General features: G+C 44.6%; 1 protein-coding gene and 2 pseudogenes across 3 annotated transcripts; all 3 read left to right on the top strand.

Annotated features, from left to right (window-relative positions):
- The first annotated feature begins 1,096 nt into the window (after positions 1–1,096).
- LOC147454317 (cytochrome P450 71A1-like) lies at positions 1,097–6,520 on the top strand. 3 transcript variants are annotated; one of them, XM_086516321.1, is made up of 3 exons: positions 1,100–2,121; positions 2,228–2,414; positions 6,268–6,520. In XM_086516321.1, exons 1-3 carry the CDS (start codon positions 1,135–1,137, stop codon positions 6,351–6,353), a joined length of 1,260 nt encoding a protein of 419 aa, XP_086372447.1. In that variant the 5' UTR covers positions 1,100–1,134; the 3' UTR covers positions 6,354–6,520. The 3 variants fall into 3 exon arrangements, with proteins under 3 accessions (XP_086372449.1, XP_086372447.1, XP_086372448.1); XM_086516322.1 differs by lacking the exon at positions 6,268–6,520 and adding an exon at positions 3,319–4,274; XM_086516323.1 differs by lacking the exon at positions 6,268–6,520 and having other exon boundaries at positions 1,097–2,121; positions 2,228–3,054.
- LOC147454318 (uncharacterized) lies at positions 4,419–6,261 on the top strand (annotated as a pseudogene).
- A 7,299-nt stretch (positions 6,521–13,819) lies between the features above and the next one.
- LOC147454319 (cytochrome P450 CYP736A12 pseudogene) lies at positions 13,820–14,476 on the top strand (annotated as a pseudogene).
- The last annotated feature ends 1,839 nt before the right edge of the window (positions 14,477–16,315 follow it).

Consider the following 16,315-nt stretch of genomic DNA (forward strand, 5'->3'; position numbering starts at 1 on the left):
CAGAATCATAGGGGATGCCTTGTGAGGGAAAAGGGAGAGGGGAGGGGAGGGGGGGGGGGGGGTAAAGTCTGTCTCTCTCTCTCTCTCTCTCTCTCTCTCTCTCTCTCTCTCTCTCTCTCTCTCTCTCTCTCTCGCGGGCACATACTGCCTCTCTCTTCTCGCTCCCTCTGTCTCTCCTGTCACGCGTGCGGCACCTGCCAGAGTGAAGCTCTACGCGCGGCCTCTCTCTCTCTCTCTCTCTCTCTCTCTCTCTCTCTCTCTCTCTCTCTCTCAGGTGAGTAGCGCAGGGCAGGGCGATGGAGCATAGCAAGGAGGGCGTCGTCCTCCCCCACACACGCGCATGAGGACGCGCAAGCCCTCTCTATCTTTCTCTTTTTGCCCATGCTAGTGGCACTTTCTCTCTGTCTACCCACGCCACTCCATAGAAATTTTCTGCAGTTTTTTTTAAAAATATCCGTGGACTCAGATCGTCTGTTCGCTGGTTCATTCTCACGCCCTGATTTTTTGAAGGTGCTTCCTTGAATATAGTATTTAGAGCTGCGTCCCACTGGGGGCCTGCAAGGTATGCAGCACAGCATTGCACTCCAAGGGACCTGGTCCCACAACACACACTGCAGACATCCAACGCATCACTCTCACACTCCAGACGCTACAAAATTCGAAAAAATTGCTTCATTGTATAGTGCATGGAGAGACTTGTGCTATTTTTGACGAAAAGTGGTAGGCCCTCGCATTCTTTTCATTGAGATGCTTTCAGGAGAGGGCATGTGAGAGCCGTCCCATAGGTCGGGCTTGCAGCACATAGTGATCTACCTCCTATGCACTACTATGTCCAATGGGACGTAGCTCTTACAATGTCATTCTAAATGGAATAATAGGTGATATAAAGTGCTTGGAAGTTGGAATGACAAATCAAAAATTTGCCATGCCTTTAGGAATGCCATGAATGTATTACGATTGTCCATAGAAAATACAAGGTGCTTGTCCAATCCTGTCAATGACAATGACATTGATGGCCCATGGGAAAGGATTTTCATTTTCTCATCCCTCCACATCGGACAAAACCCGAAAGAGTTTCATTTCCAAAATCCAACGATCACTCTAATGGCACGCTAGCTGGTCGGCTTTAATCACATGCGTTGTATGGTAATAGACAGACAGATGGAGTGGTTTTCAGCAGCGAAGAGCTCCCTTGAGCTTCATTCCACCTTCGTGGAGGTTTCGCTTCTTCTAATTGCTGCGGCAGCATCTGCCCTCTTGCTCAGAAGGTGGGGAAGCGCGGGAAACGCAGATGGGCGGCGCACAGCTGCTTCACAATGGCCGCCCGGACCTGCCGCCTGGCCCATCATCGGCCACCTGCATCTGCTTGGCCACCTCCCCCACCAGTCCCTGTGCAAGCTCGCCCAAACCTACGGGCCCTTGATGGGTTTGCGCTTGGGGGGCGTTCCCACCATTGTTGCATCCTCGCCCCAAATGGCTAAGGAGGTCTTGCAGATCCACGATGTGGTGATGGCATATCGGCCACGCACAGCTGCGGTTGTGCACATGTATTTCGATGGGAGGGACATGGGGTTTGCGCCTTACGGGCCATTTTGGAAGCGAATGAGACAGCTGTGTGCGACGGAGCTTTTCAATGGCAAGAGGCTGGCGTCCTTCAGGCATGTGAGGGAGGAGGAGGCGCGCGATCTGGCAAGTGCAGTAGTGGAGATGGGGCAAAGGGGCAAAAGAGAGGTGGAGCTGCGGTCCAGCTTGCTTGCGGCCTCCAACAACATCACCTGCAGAATGGTGATGAGCAAGAAGGTGGGCGATGTGGTCTCTACACATGGCGGAAAGCATGATCTACTGAGCTTGACAGAGGAGCTGCTTCTCTTGCTGGCAGTGTTTTATGTGGGCGATTTCATTCCCTGGCTTTCCTGGCTCGACCCCCACTGTTACCTGAAGCGCATGAAGATCGCTGGCCACCGAGCCAAAGCTCTGATGCAGGAGGTGATCAACCAGCGCCGCCTACAGGCTCGACAGGGAGCCTCTGCCCAAGACCTCCTCGATGTGCTTCTTGCTGCCTCTGAGGATCCCAATCAGGATGTTCCAATCACAGATGACAATATCATGGGTCTCATATTGGTACTTGTTACAATCGCGTCTGCATTTTCTTGTCATATAGTGGCTGGTTGGAACCTCAAATTACATGAATACCTCAATAATTAAGTCATGCTATGCTTTGAAACAGGATTTGTTTGCAGGAGGCTCAGACACATCATCGGTGACTGTGGAGTGGGCCTTAGCAGATCTCATAAACAACCCAAAGGCAATGCAAAAGCTGCAAGAGGAACTTGATTCTGTTGTTGGAAAAGAAAGGCTTGTTACAGAGGATGACATAGAGAGTTTACCCTACTTGGGCTCAGTATTAAAAGAGAGTATGCGACTACATCCTTCAGCTCCCTTGCTCATTCCTCATGAGTCTGTCCAAGAATGTCAAATTGGAGTATACAAGATTCCTGCAAAGACTAGAGTATATGTCAATACATGGGCCATAGGAAGGGACCCTTCCATATGGGAAAGGCCTCTTGAGTTTTGGCCAGAAAGGTTTGACAACAACAATGTGGATCTACGTGGCCAAAGCTTTGAATTATTGCCATTCGGTGCCGGACGTAGGGGATGCCCGGGATGGGCATTAGGGCTTTTAAATGTCCACCTCATACTTGCAACTTTGATTCAAAGTTTCGCTTGGTCCCTAGAATCTTCATGTAGCTCACTAAAGCACTCTTCTCACATAGAATGCCTTGACATGTCCGAGAGGTTTGGACTCACAGTCACGATGGATAAACCTCTACAAGCATATGCAACCCCAAGGTTGCCTCTCCATATGTACTAGATACTTCTCTGTTGATCTTTTTACTTAGCTTACAAAGTCCAATTGAAAGTCATCCAATACACATTATCATGGATGATCTTGAGAGCTCATTATGTTTTCGTATGTATGACTCCATGAGGGAAATTGCAAGGTAGAGACTTGTGCAAATACGTCCAATAAAATTTTACCTAGATTGACTGCTTTGGGATGAACTTAAAACGTGTCTCGTCCAAGAGTTAACACCGCTCTAGTTTCTTTGGCATGCATCCTTGGGCTCAAGCAAGTTAACATCCCTCTTTCGAGTGAAACTAGACCCCTAGCACCACTCCTAATCCATGATTGTTATTTAGCCCTGTGCCATTAGTTTGATGAAATTGCCAGTTGATGAGTTTTCATATTTATCATGTTTTGTAGTACTTCAATTGTGTCAATGCAAAGTTAACGTGAGCCTCCTTTCTCACTACAAGGATCTTCAAGGTCAGGGGGCAGGCGATCTTGACCATCTATCTGGACCTCATTATTGGACGGAATGAGCCTGCAGAGCTTTCAGATGTGTCACAGGTTATCCTTCGTAATGTCAGAGATAGTGCGTAGGCAGTAAGGGATTTCTAGCTCAGCATCCGGCATAATGGCTTGTTTCCTCCAATCATTGCCAATCATGATTGCCAATTGTTGTATGGCAACTCAACATCCATACTCATTGTCCTTGAGGACTCCCAGCCTGATCTGCATCAACAATTCTTAGAGCTCAGATTAGAGCTGAAGAAGATTTAGCTCTTAAACACGCCACTCTCTTATTTTAAAGAGTGGGGGCAGGCAAAGTGGACAGACCCTCCAAAAGCATGTTCCAAATCCTTGAGGAGGAAAAACTCTAGGGAACTGGTCCCCTTGTTTGTCGACCTTGTCAAGAAGGTTTCTAACGACCAGGAGAACTTGGAGTACGCTAGAGCTCACTTCGAAGGTCTGTTCAGTACACCTGAAGTCATCTCTTTGGAAATAGAAATGGCAAAAGCCCAAGTGTGGGCTGCTTGCAAGAGAGTCATCCCGCTGGAAACATCCCACCGGCTAGAAGCACCACTCTCAGAGATCGAAATTCAGGTGGCCATTGAGTCGCTTAAACCTAACAAGACACCAGGTTTGGATGGACTTCCTGTGGAGCTTTTACTTGCCCCCTACATCCTCAAAGTTTGGGAGGAAGTAGTCTCTCACGCATCTTTTGCCCTTCTCAATAAACATTGGCGTTATCAAGCTTTTGCACAAGAGGGGTACTAGGGAATCCTTGTCTAATTGGCGTCCTCTCATCATGCTCAACACAATGTATAAGATCTTTGCCCAGGCTGTAGAAAATAGAATTACTCCGGTTCTGATGCAATGGACTTCCGTAGAGAAGAAAGAATTTATAAAGGGACGTAACATTATGGAAGCAGTTATTTCCTTATGGGAGGGCATTGAATATGCCCAAGACTCCAACAGGACTTTGTATTTGTAAAAGTGGACTTTGATAAGGCATATGACAGACTCAAGTGGTCTTTTATCCTATTAAGTCTGGAAAAGATGGGATTTGGGCCCCTTTTGGTCAGGTTTGTACGAACTCTATTTGAACACACCCGGGCAAGGATTGCATTAAATGGACTATTGTCCAACTACTTCTCTCTCAACCGTTCAGTTAGACAAGGCTGCCCCCTAGCACCCGTATTGTTTGCAATAGTGGCGTAAGGCTTCAGTTGTCTTGTCAAGGCCAGGATGCTGGAAGGTAAAATAAAAGGTATACAATTGCTCAACTCAGAAGGACAACAATGTCTTTCACAATTTGCGGATGATACTAATGGGCTCTTGGCAAATGAAGAAGAATCACTTTTGGAATTTTGGACATGCCTCTAGCTGATTTGTACAGCCTCTGGCTCAAAGATTAATCATTTTAAAACAGGGGTGAACCAAGGTGCTGTCCCTCTTCCCCAATGGCTCTTGGCCTCAGGATGCAAGCTAATTCTCCCTCACCAGCCATTTCGTTTGTTGGGCATCCCAATGGCTTTTGGGATTACCTTGAAGGACAGATAGAAGTGGGTATTAGAACGTTTTCAATCAAAACTTGAAGGATGGAAAGGATTCCAAAGTTCTCTCATGGACAGAGTGGTTGTTATCAACCATTTCCTCATAGCTTATGTTGTCTTGTTTCTCACTTGTCGGAGGCCCCCTGATGACCACTTGAAGGACGTAGACAAAATCTGTTGCAACTTCCTATGGTCTGGCGACCCCCTCACTCAAGGCAGAGCAAAGGTGAGATGGGACATCTGCTGTCTGCCAAAGGACAAGACTCGACATCATTCATATCCCCTCTCTCACTGACAAGATGGCCGTCAAATTGGTGGTCGGAGGAATGGTCAGTACTGCTTCTCAGGACTACAAGTAGATTTAGACTCTCATAGGCAAAAGGTTGGGTGAACCTTCCCTTTCTCACCCTCTTCTTCAGCCCTCACCTCTCGCTGGGCACAAGATCTGATCTAATGAGTTCCTTATGGGGAGGATGGAATAGACACAGGTTCAGATTGAGCCCTAAATGGAAATTGAGCCATAGCCAACCTTTGTTGCTGAACGACTCCATTTGGCTGCCCTGGGTTACTTGCAAAGATGTTCACGTGGATACCTCTAGACTTGCCCTTGCCATTCACAACAACGGAGTTCACGTTTGGGCTGATGTATGGTCTCGTGCAGCCTTTGACTGGCTCTCCCACCTGGAAATCTCTCTCAAGTTTCAGTTGAGGCCCTAGGAACTTGCATACCTTTGCAGGCGACTAGCCCTTCTTCCTGCTTCCTTTCATTGGCTTCTTAATTGCTCCTCTGTCTTCTCCCTCATAGGTATAGTGTGGTCAGGTGGTTACCTTCTTTCCCATCCTCAGGTCGTACCTAAGCCCCTCTCTCCCCCCCTCCACATGATCCTGAATCAGCGATGGGGTCTCTCCCTCGACAGGAGGCAATGGAACTTTAAATTTAGGACTCTATGGTCAACTGCCTCTTCCCACAAAAAAATCCGCCCTCATTTGGCCGATCATCTACAAAGCTGTCTGGACTGGTCAAAAACTTAGGGACACCGGCCTTGCTCTAGGAACATGCCCCAGATGCAAGAATTGTCCTGAAGACCTTTCTCACCTCTTCATGAACTGCTCTTTCAACTTTCCCTTTTGGAAACTAGTTCTGAGTTGTCTTGGCTGCACACTTTCATGGAAAAATGTTTTGTTAGGTGATAATGTAGGCATCCCACCCATTATCTGAAACCATATAAGGGGAGAATTCATGTGGTCTATTTGGAGGCAGAGGAATTGCTATATGTATGAGGAGGCTTACCCGGTCTCAAACCTGGGAATCTTCTTCGATGAAATTGTTTTGCAAATAGAAAAAATCTTCATTGCTGAGTGCAGAATCTATTGGAAGAAGCACAAGATGCTGGACACTACAGGTGATTTTTCTCAGTGTGCAGGAGTTGATGAGGAGCTGTGCTACATGAGAGACATCATGGAGGAAGAGATTCAGGAAGACTTGAACTTTAGCTAGAAAAGTGGCACTATGCCAAAACCCTACTTGTAAAAATTAGATGTGATCTTGATGCTCTCAAGATCCCCTTGATGTTTAAGCTAGCAACCAGCTCTGTCCGCAATTTGTATGCTCGCTCCTTGAGCATGTCAATGTATCTTTTTGTGTCTTTCTAATAAAAATCTCCGCCTTATATTGGTAAAAAAAAATGGCATGTATGCTGTTGTGCATTCTTGTACAGATTCCATCCTTTTGGTGCTACCGTTTGGACTTCTATAATTGTTGCAGTTGCATCGCGTGTGGGATGCTCTCCTTCAGGCTTTTCACTGCCTTGGCTTGCAGGCCAGGTCCATCGAGTGCCATAGCTATGGAGGTTGTAGTGCTGTCTCGATCTAGCCGCCGGCCAGAGTCAACGAATGGCGATGCAACAAAAAGGGGAGAGGAATTACTTGAGCAGGAAGTGATGGCTCCACTCTCCTGGTCCAATGTGCCACTATGCTGATCAGGAGGTATGCTCTGTTAATGACAGGGCCTGATCACGACTTGGAGCTCCATGGAAACCAGCATTACTATGCATAATGATTCTCCATGGAAACTAGCATTACTATGCATAATGATTCTCGCTGCCGTGTGCTCATTGGTCAATCGACGTCACTGTCGGCCCCCTCCCTCGGGCCCCCAACTCTTGAAGGCCAGGAATGGTCGCTTAATTAATGTTCTCGGCCTCCCGTTGGGCTCCCTGATTACGGGGAATGATCATTAGTGATCATTCCGTAAACCGTCAAAGTCGGGCGAGGGGGTGTCCAATCAGCGCCGTCCGTTTACTAAAAGGCATAATATAAGCCCATGCATGCTCCGATGCTTGCCATCTCAACACTTGGAATGTGAGCTTGCAACAACCTCTAAAGCGTTGACACATCAACACATGCTTCCTTTGTCTTCTCTTTGGAGGATTTCTACAAAGGTACTTCAAAGATCGACATTTGTTGTGGAGAGCTTGATTTAGGAGGCACTGTGTCATTTTTGCCTCCACTCCTCGTGGCCCTTTTTGAAGACCCTTCATCCCCATTCTCACGCCTACATTTCTCTTCAATGATGGCCTCGTTGGCTTGACATTGGCATTGTACGCGTGCATTGACAATGAATCTATAGGGTCATTCCAACCTGTTTCTAGCCGAATGCAATCTCCAGCTTTATGTAAAACCTTTGTAGTCATTTTACCCTTCATAGCAGATTCTATAGCACATGGATATAGCTCTTCAATACCATTAGATTCCTCTTCTCTAACCTTGATTGCTCCTTTTTTCTTAATATGCTCCACCTTCAACCCATAGGCGGCTGCCTCAACCATCAAGATGGCATGGCTAGTAGCCATGTCCTCGACTAGCTTCTTTATCCCGCCTTTTCCAAAGTTTGTCCCCAAGAGATTACCCATTTCACTTAAGTGAATCTTACCATCTTTAAAGAAAACAAGCTCCTTCATCAAGGAATTTTTGAAACTTTCACAATCACTCCTTGCATAGCCCTAGATTGACCCGATGGTTGCCCTTTTCTTCTAGCCTTGTAAGCTTTAGCTTTAGCTCTTGTATTCCTTTACAATATCATCTAGGATGGAAGTGTCACTGTTTGGAACCACAATTATAGGCTTTATGGGACTCTTAGGCACGATTGGGGCTTGAGTAGGGTTAACTATCATCTTGTCTCTCCATCGTCGTCTCTTGGATAGCAGTGAAATTTCATCTTCGACCTCATTCCAATCAATCTTCAAGACATGTTCCGCATCCTTATCCTCAAGTAGCAACTCTAACTTGTCTTGAATCTCTTTACATGCATCTTGAAAAAAGAGCTCTGTCTTCTCTGAGTTTAGGGTAGCCTTTTTAGTCCTTAACAATTGATCATATCAGCGTTCAAATTCCCTTAGTAGTTTGATAGACGAAAGACCCTCTTTTGGCTTAACTACTCACTCTAAAAATGTCCTCTTTGTCACCCTTTCGGAGGCTTCTATGAAATACTCTTCTTTTAAGGCTAATTTGAATGCTTCCGAAATTGCCCCATACTCATTTCTAATTCCCCTTACATGCTCTCTGATCTTGGGAAACACAGCTAGCTCAAAACTTTGTACCATTTTTGCTTCGGGCACTCGATGCAGCTCCATCTCTTTTACATACCCACAAAGATATTTGTTTCATCTTTACCATTTAATTGATCCATTTTCTTTACTACTGATTGGAGCACTTTGGTTGAGGAAAGCTCCCTCCTTTCAGTAGCTTGCTCCTAATGCATAAACATTGCAAATGCTTGAAACATTTGCATTGTGACAGGATCAAACCGCACCCCCTGTTGCTCTTGTTTCTCCATAGCTTTAAAGCTTTGTTTTGAGATCTTCAATGAAGCTTTTGAACACTCACCCTACCTTACTTTGCGTTGGGTTCACAAAAAATGTGTCAAGGAATGTGCAATGCGGCTAGGAAAGCATCGGGCCTCTGACTATGAGGATTCATAGAAAAATCAAGCAAGTTGTAGATGATTTGAAGCTAAAAACATAGTCAAAAGGAACAAAACTCTAGAAATGAAACCTCCTCTTTGAAAAAGAACCAAGGTTAACTTAAAACTTTTGTATGTGTGAAGATTAGGTGTAGCCTCGCCCCCAATTGCACAGATGCAGTGCTCTTTCAACCTGGTAAAAACCCTACATGCTTCGATTCTTCATCATGACCATTTCATGGAGGCTTCATAACTTCATTGGAGAAGCCCACGTAATTATTTGAGGAGGGGAAACCCTAATTGGAGGCCTCACAGCCTTGAATACGTAGTAGAAACAGCACAGGACTGCACATGCACCTTGGATTGTAATGGCTGTCAAGAAGTGCGTAGTGCAGCTAGGAAAGCATCGGGCATGTGATGATTGTGAGGATTCGTAGCTAAAATCAAGCAAGTCATAGATGATTTGAAGCTAAAAACACACTCAAAAAGAAAAAAACTCAAACCATGAAATATCCTCTTTGAAAAAGAACCAAGACTAACTCAAAACTCTTGTGTGTGTGAAGATTAGGTGTAGCCTCGCTCCCAATTGCACAGTGCAGTGCTCTTTCGACATGTTAAAAACCCTAAATTGACGCTATAATTCTTCATCGTGACCATTTTATGGAAGCTTAAGAACTTCATTGGAGAAGCCCAAGTAGTTATTTGAGGAGGGGAAACCCTAATTGAAGGCCTCACAACCTTGAACACGTGATAGAACCAGCACCAGACTACACTAGCACCCTCAATTGTAATGGTTGTATCTCCTTGCTTATATGCCCAAATGAGCTCATTCTTGGCTCTATAAGTTATTTCTCAACTTGAGAAAGGACAAAAATGTTGTTGATGTGGAATTTTGAGCCATTTTGTGCTATTTTAAGACTATTTTTGACCAATTTATGGTCATTTTTAGCCCTTTTTTAACCCAAAAATGCCCCCCTTTTTGTCTGTAAAATGCCTAAACGAGCTAGAGAAAATCTCTATTTTTGAGAAAAATTCCCTTTTAGCTCAAATTTGATGTTGAACCTCATTTTTCCACTTGGTAAGCACTTTGGACACGTCATTTGTGCCCGCACATGAAACCTGCACATGAAACCTGCTATTTTGGGCCAAGATCGCCCGCATTGAACTTTCTAGGCAAAAAGAGCGTGCCACTTTGAAACGCTTGACATTTGTACATTCCTTAAGAAAATTAAGAATGATTTAATGTGGTAAAATATGCAACGGTGCCATGTTCTCAGCCTCGCTTGCCCAGCAAGGTATGTACACGCCTGGAACCATGGCATCTGTTTTCACATATATCACACACTATGTGCATTGTAGCATTTGGTCCCACACATCAAAAGCATTAAGAGTGAGGTATATATTTATAATTTCACATTACACACATACCACAATACGACAACGCTCTCTCCCTCCACTTCAACATAGCATCAAAGCTTGATTATGGGTTATGATAAACCTCAATGTGAAAGGAAACATCTTGTGGTCATGTAAACAGCTTCACAACATCTAGCTAAGTTGATATTCTTGTTTTCTCTTATTTCTTTGCTTGCATGACAATACATATTCATAAGAAGGTAAGTAGCGCATTGTCTAATGTGCTTTATTGAAAGATTGTAGTAGCAAGATGCCTTGCATTGTGAAGTTTGTGGACGTGAACTTCTAAATATTAATACTCATCAAGCCTACTGTAATGCCTTGCATCATGGAGTCTTGAGTAAAAGTTGAAGACAAGGTATATATTCAAAGCAATGAAGTTTGTGGACGTGAACTTCTAAATCTTCATCAAGCCTACTGTGATGCCTTGCATCATGGAGTTTCGAGTAAAAGTTGAAGACAAGGTATATATTCACAACACTGACTACTATAGCGCTTTTATTAATTTGTCTTTTCTACTACGTTCAGAATATAATGCTAATTTTACTTGGTGAGCCAAAGGTCGTTTTTTGGATCTTTGAGCTCACAAGTGGCCACTTGGATGATCCAAGCCATTGCCCACAAATTGCATGGCCAAGAGCCTTGTAGGAAAAACAATGTCACTTTTTACTTGTGCTTGCGTAGATGCTTCTCCTTTGTTCTAAAGAAAAGGGCTTGACTAGCTTCCATGTCATCTCTTGGAATGCTATGATCTGAGGAGATGCCCAACAGTGCTAGGGACAAGAAGCTCTAGGTTGTTTTTAGCAAATATAAATAGAGGGCATCTGCAATCACCTACACTTCTATCTTGAAGGCATGTGTCATTGAGCTCCTGATACAATGACTTATATGTGCATCTTGAATGCATCTAGCATCATGCAAGATGGTGGTATGGGCAAAAGAGTTCACGATGATATTGTTGGTCGGGGGCTATTGACAAAAAAAATTGTGTTTGGCACTGGCTTGGTTGACATGTATGTTCAAATGTGGTTTACTTTTGTAAAGCACAAAAAGTGCTTGGGGAGCTTGCATGTTGTCTCTTGGAACACTCTGATCGTGGGATATGCCCAATAGCGACAGTTTTTTGCAGATGCAAAGAGAGCACAACTCTCCAAATGCAATCACATATGCTTCTATCTTGAATGCATGTGACATTATTCAAGATGGTGGAATGGGCAAAAGAATTCACGATGATAGTGTTAGTCATGGACCATTTGAAAAAAACTAGGTACTTGGCACTGCCTTGACATGTATGCCAAATGTGGTGCACTTGAGAAAGCACAAAAAGGGATTGAGGAGCTTATTGTTTAGAGTGGCATTGGAAAGGGGGAAGGGGATGCACACCCGGAACACACAATGTGCACTTCTCTACAACGAGGGTAAACACAACACCCCTAACCACCAATTTTCACCTTCAAAACGACACAAAATCACTTGCACACTCTCATTTTGGCACACCAATGCACACACACACAGACTTCACGTGAAGCTCTAACACATATTATGCACCCAACACCTCTATTTGACACCACAAACAAACACAAACCTTTCTCTCTCTCTCTCTCTCTCTCTCTCTCTCTCTCTCTCTCTCTCTCTCTCTCTCTCACTTTGCATACATGGACCTTAGTTCAGGGTTGCACTCAACCACACTAACACCGACAACAAGCAAAAGAAAGGAAGGGGAGCGGGGATTTGACACCAAGAGGGGGGAAGGCGAACTTCTCCTTGCAAAAGCTTACAAAGCTACCATGGTTACACAGAGCAATGCTCCTCTTTACTTGATGTGAAAAACTCCGTGGCCCAAAAAAATTAACCCCTTACAATCCTTTAAAAAACTCCCTCTTATAGGGAGTTCTTTTTTTTCCAAAACAAAAGAAAAGGTGGGTCTTCTTTTACTCGTGCAACTCTAGGGAGCATTTTTTCTAAATTGAGACCCCATTTGGCACTCATTTTAGTACTTTGGATAGGATGCCGACACCTCAGCTCCTTTCTAGATCTCTTCACCACTTGAGAATCACTTGCTTGAGCCCATTTCAATTGTCACGGCACCGTGACAACCCATGGGAGCCCCCTTATCCTCAAGAAAGGTTGTGGCCTTTAGAGGCATGTGGGCACAACCCTATCCAAAGTTGCCATGTGAGCACCGTAGTGCACCAGTACATTCGACCAACAACAACACCCAACAACAACATCGTGCCACCATCTCCAATGCCGAGCAATGCTCACACAATGCATGGGAGGTTTGCCATAGCCAGGTGCTAGGGGAGATTCTCTCTCTCCACACGTTGTTGCTTTAGACCATGGGCGACTTCATTATACGTTTAGTCAGCCCCTTGCCTCTTGCACCCCATGAGGGTTTCACTCAATGCCACATGGTGGTCTCGAGAGTTGCCAAGCACTTCAAAAGCCTCAAAAGACTTCACAAAAAAACTTCAAAACAATTTATTTTTTGTCTCGCTTCCTTCTCTTGCCATTTGGTGTTCAGAACCCTATTCATTGAGCCATAAAGCCATGCACATAGACCCTATCCTCGGCTAGAGTTCCAATAGATCCCAACTCACCTTGATCTCCGTAGGCCCACCAATCTAGGCCATAAAAACATGCAAAAACATCCGATGATTTCTTCCCACAAACTGCACCAATCTTTGGAGGCCCACAACTTGGCAACTGCGGCCCCAATGGACAAGCCATCAATTCCTACTAGCCCCCTACACCGTAAACTACATTGGATAGAACTTGGTCGAGGCCCCAACTGGCATGCTCTCCAATGCAGGAAAGTTGGCCCATAACTGGCCCCAATCAATCTTTCAACTGGCTATAACTTTCTCTCTAGAGCTCCGATTGAAAATCCAAAAAGACTGGCATGCTCCACAACTCAAGCTCTTCAACCCTATCTAGTGACATTAGCTTTGGCAATTTGTCCCCGTCTGCCCTACCTATCGGGGATCTGCAAATCTCTCTCTCTCTCTCTCTCTCTCTCTCTCTCTCTCTCTCTCTCTCTCTCTCTCTCTCTCTCTCTCTCTCTTCCTCGTCACGTTTTGCGTTTCCGTACTTGCCTTCATCAGGTAGGTCGAGGCTTAGAGATAACTAAGCCTCACATGAGCATGCCTTATTTACCATTCTTGCATATCAACCCAATATTTTAAGTACCACATCAAAAGTTTCCAAGATTAATTAGTAGGTGAAGAGGATTGCCTCACTAGTCCAGCTTGTGCTTATACACAAGCCTAGTGTTTGTATTCCCTACTTAGAAGCTTGCTGTAGATTACACTTGGGTGAAATGTGGCCCTCTTGCTCATCTAACCAATGCAAAAGATAACATTTTTTATTTTTGAATGCTAACCCACATGAATGCATTTTCTTGTCTTTAATGCATTATATAGTGGTTGATTGAAACCTACTTCAATAAAGTCATGCTATGCTTTGAAACAAGATTTGTTTGCAGTAGGCTCAGACACATCATCGATGATTGTGGAGTGGGCCTTAGCAAATCTCATAAACAATCCAAAGGCAATGCAAAAGCTGCAAGAGGAACTTGATTTTGTTGTTGGAAAAGAAAGGCTTGTTACAGAGGATGACATAGAAAGTTTTCCCTACTTGGGCTCAATATTGAAAGAAAGTATGCGACTACATCATGTAGCTCCCTTGCTCATTCCCCATGAGTGTGTTCAAGAATGTGAAATTGGAGTTTACAAGGTTCTTGCAAAGACTAGAGTATATGTAAATGCATGGGCCATAGAAAGGGACCCTTCCATATGGGAAAGGCCTTTTGAGTTTTGGCCAGAAAGGTTTGACCACAACAACATGGATCTACGTGGCCAAAGCTTTGAATTATTGCCATTTGGTGCTGCACGTAGGGGATGCCCCGGATGGGAATTAGGGCTTCTAAATGTCCACCTCATACTTGCAACTTTGATTCAAAGTTTTTCTTGGTCCATAGAATCTTCATGTAGCCCACTAAACCACTCTGTTCACATAGAATGCCTTGACATTTCCGAGAGGTTTGGACTCACTGTCACAATGGATAAACCTCCACGAGCAATTTCAACCTCAAGGTTGTGAAGGTCTACTTTTGGAGAAGTAAAATTTAGGTCCTCGAACGATTCTTAGGAGCGCTTCTCTCTCCCACACGACCCTGAGGCTCTCAGCTTCTTTGCTCTGCACTATTAGGCACTTGCCTCTCTCTCACACTCGTCATGTACTCACTAGCATTGAGGCCCCAACAACAGACATCACTAGTCCAGGACCAGGCTCCCCATCACCTGAACAACGGCCCCTCCCAAGTCAATGCAGAAGCTTTGGTTGCACTTCCCCCAAAGGTAGCTTCTAAGATTTTGCAGAGCAAAACCTTCAGGGACGTAATCATTTATGGACCTTGAGACCACATTGCCAATGGAGCTACATGAAAAAGTGGTGGAAGTCCTTCAAAGTGCTCTTGGGAAGATGAGGACTCCCATCTACTTGCAGACCTCGACCATGTGCCAGATCCAACAGCTCCTCATGGAAGTGCAAAGGTTGTCACCAAGGTAAGCCCCACCTCTTACTCCCAACCTCTCAAATCAAGCAATGGCAAATAATACTTGAAAGAAGAGCACTAATAGGAATCATGGCTGCCCCCCCCCTTAACCCCCCCAAGTGGAAACCCTAAGCCAATGGATTTGAAACAACTGGGCTCATGCAGGTATTGAAGTGGAAAGCATCCAATACCTGCCCAAAAACCATTGTACCGTGATTCTGAGATATATTTTTAAGCTCTAGGCATTGGTTTGTGGCTCATAGGAAACTCGACCCTCTGTCTCTTTAAATGGCACAAGAACTTCTCTCTTGAAAAGTCAGCCATGTACATAATTTTCCTGTCTGGGTGGAGTTTCCCGACCTTCCTCTAGAGTACAAAGAACACCTCAAAGTAGTTGGCTCCAATATGGGAGAGTCCTAGGGGGAAGGCCTAGGAGGGACTACAATCCGTCTTGGCATCCCCATGTACTCATTGACATGAATATCGAGAGTACCCTTCCCTCTGCAATGGATAATTGTAGGGATGATGGTGAAGAGTTTGAGAAAAACATTTTGTGCAAATATCTCCCATCTCCTTATTTCCATTGTGGAGCCAAAGGGCATCTCCAGGAAGCCAACTCTACAAAGGCTCCTGCCTCGCCCAAGAAACCTCAAGCTCAAAAGGATGAGACTAGAAAATCCAAGAAGAACACCTCCAATTGCTTTATTGTGCTCTCTCCCCTTCAAGATTGGGAAGATTCTCTGGTGGAAAACTCCCAAGCTGACTCTGTCCATGTGGAAATTTATTTTTCGTCCACTCTCCTCCAAATGCACGTGCTCGACCATAGTCATTAGGAGAAATATGAACCTTGCATGGGCCTTGTAAGGAATCCTAATTTTTAGGGATTAAGGCTAATGTTGTGTAGGGTTTAGGGGGCAAGGGCATTGAAGAAGGTAGTTTTGAGTAGGCTTTTCTAGCCTTTTTTTAAGACAAATGTAGGATGTGGACCTAAGGGGTTACTTTCTCTCTCTAGCTTTTTTAAAGTGAAGGAAGCATAGGGGTGTGACCACATCAGCAAAAACGTGGGTCACTAAGAGTCAAAAATTGACTTAAAAAAAAAAATATCATTTTTACTTAAAAATCCCTCCCAACATATATACATATCCAAAAATCATTTTTTGACCCATTTTTTAACCCACAAGCTTAAAAAGTCTATTTTTTCAAAAATCTTTTTTCCCAAAAAGTAAAAAACACTTTGTTCTCTCCTCCTCCTCCCTCCTCCCTCCTCTCTCTCTCTCTCTCTCCTCTCCCTCCCTGCCCCTACCTTTCTCCTCCTCCCTCCTTCTCTCCTCACATCTTCCTCAATCTCCCTACCCCTCCCCCTCTATCTTTTTATCCTTTGCTTCCTCACGCAACAGCTTCCATGGTGCTCACAGACATCACAAATGGTTTGCTTCCACCACCACGTACTCCGCACACCAAAAGCATACATATTTGCTTAC

The sequence above is a fragment of the Adiantum capillus-veneris genome, chromosome 7 (assembly GCF_014529385.1).
Source record: "Adiantum capillus-veneris isolate H3 chromosome 7, ASM1452938v2, whole genome shotgun sequence".
NCBI lineage: Eukaryota > Viridiplantae > Streptophyta > Polypodiopsida > Polypodiales > Pteridaceae > Adiantum > Adiantum capillus-veneris.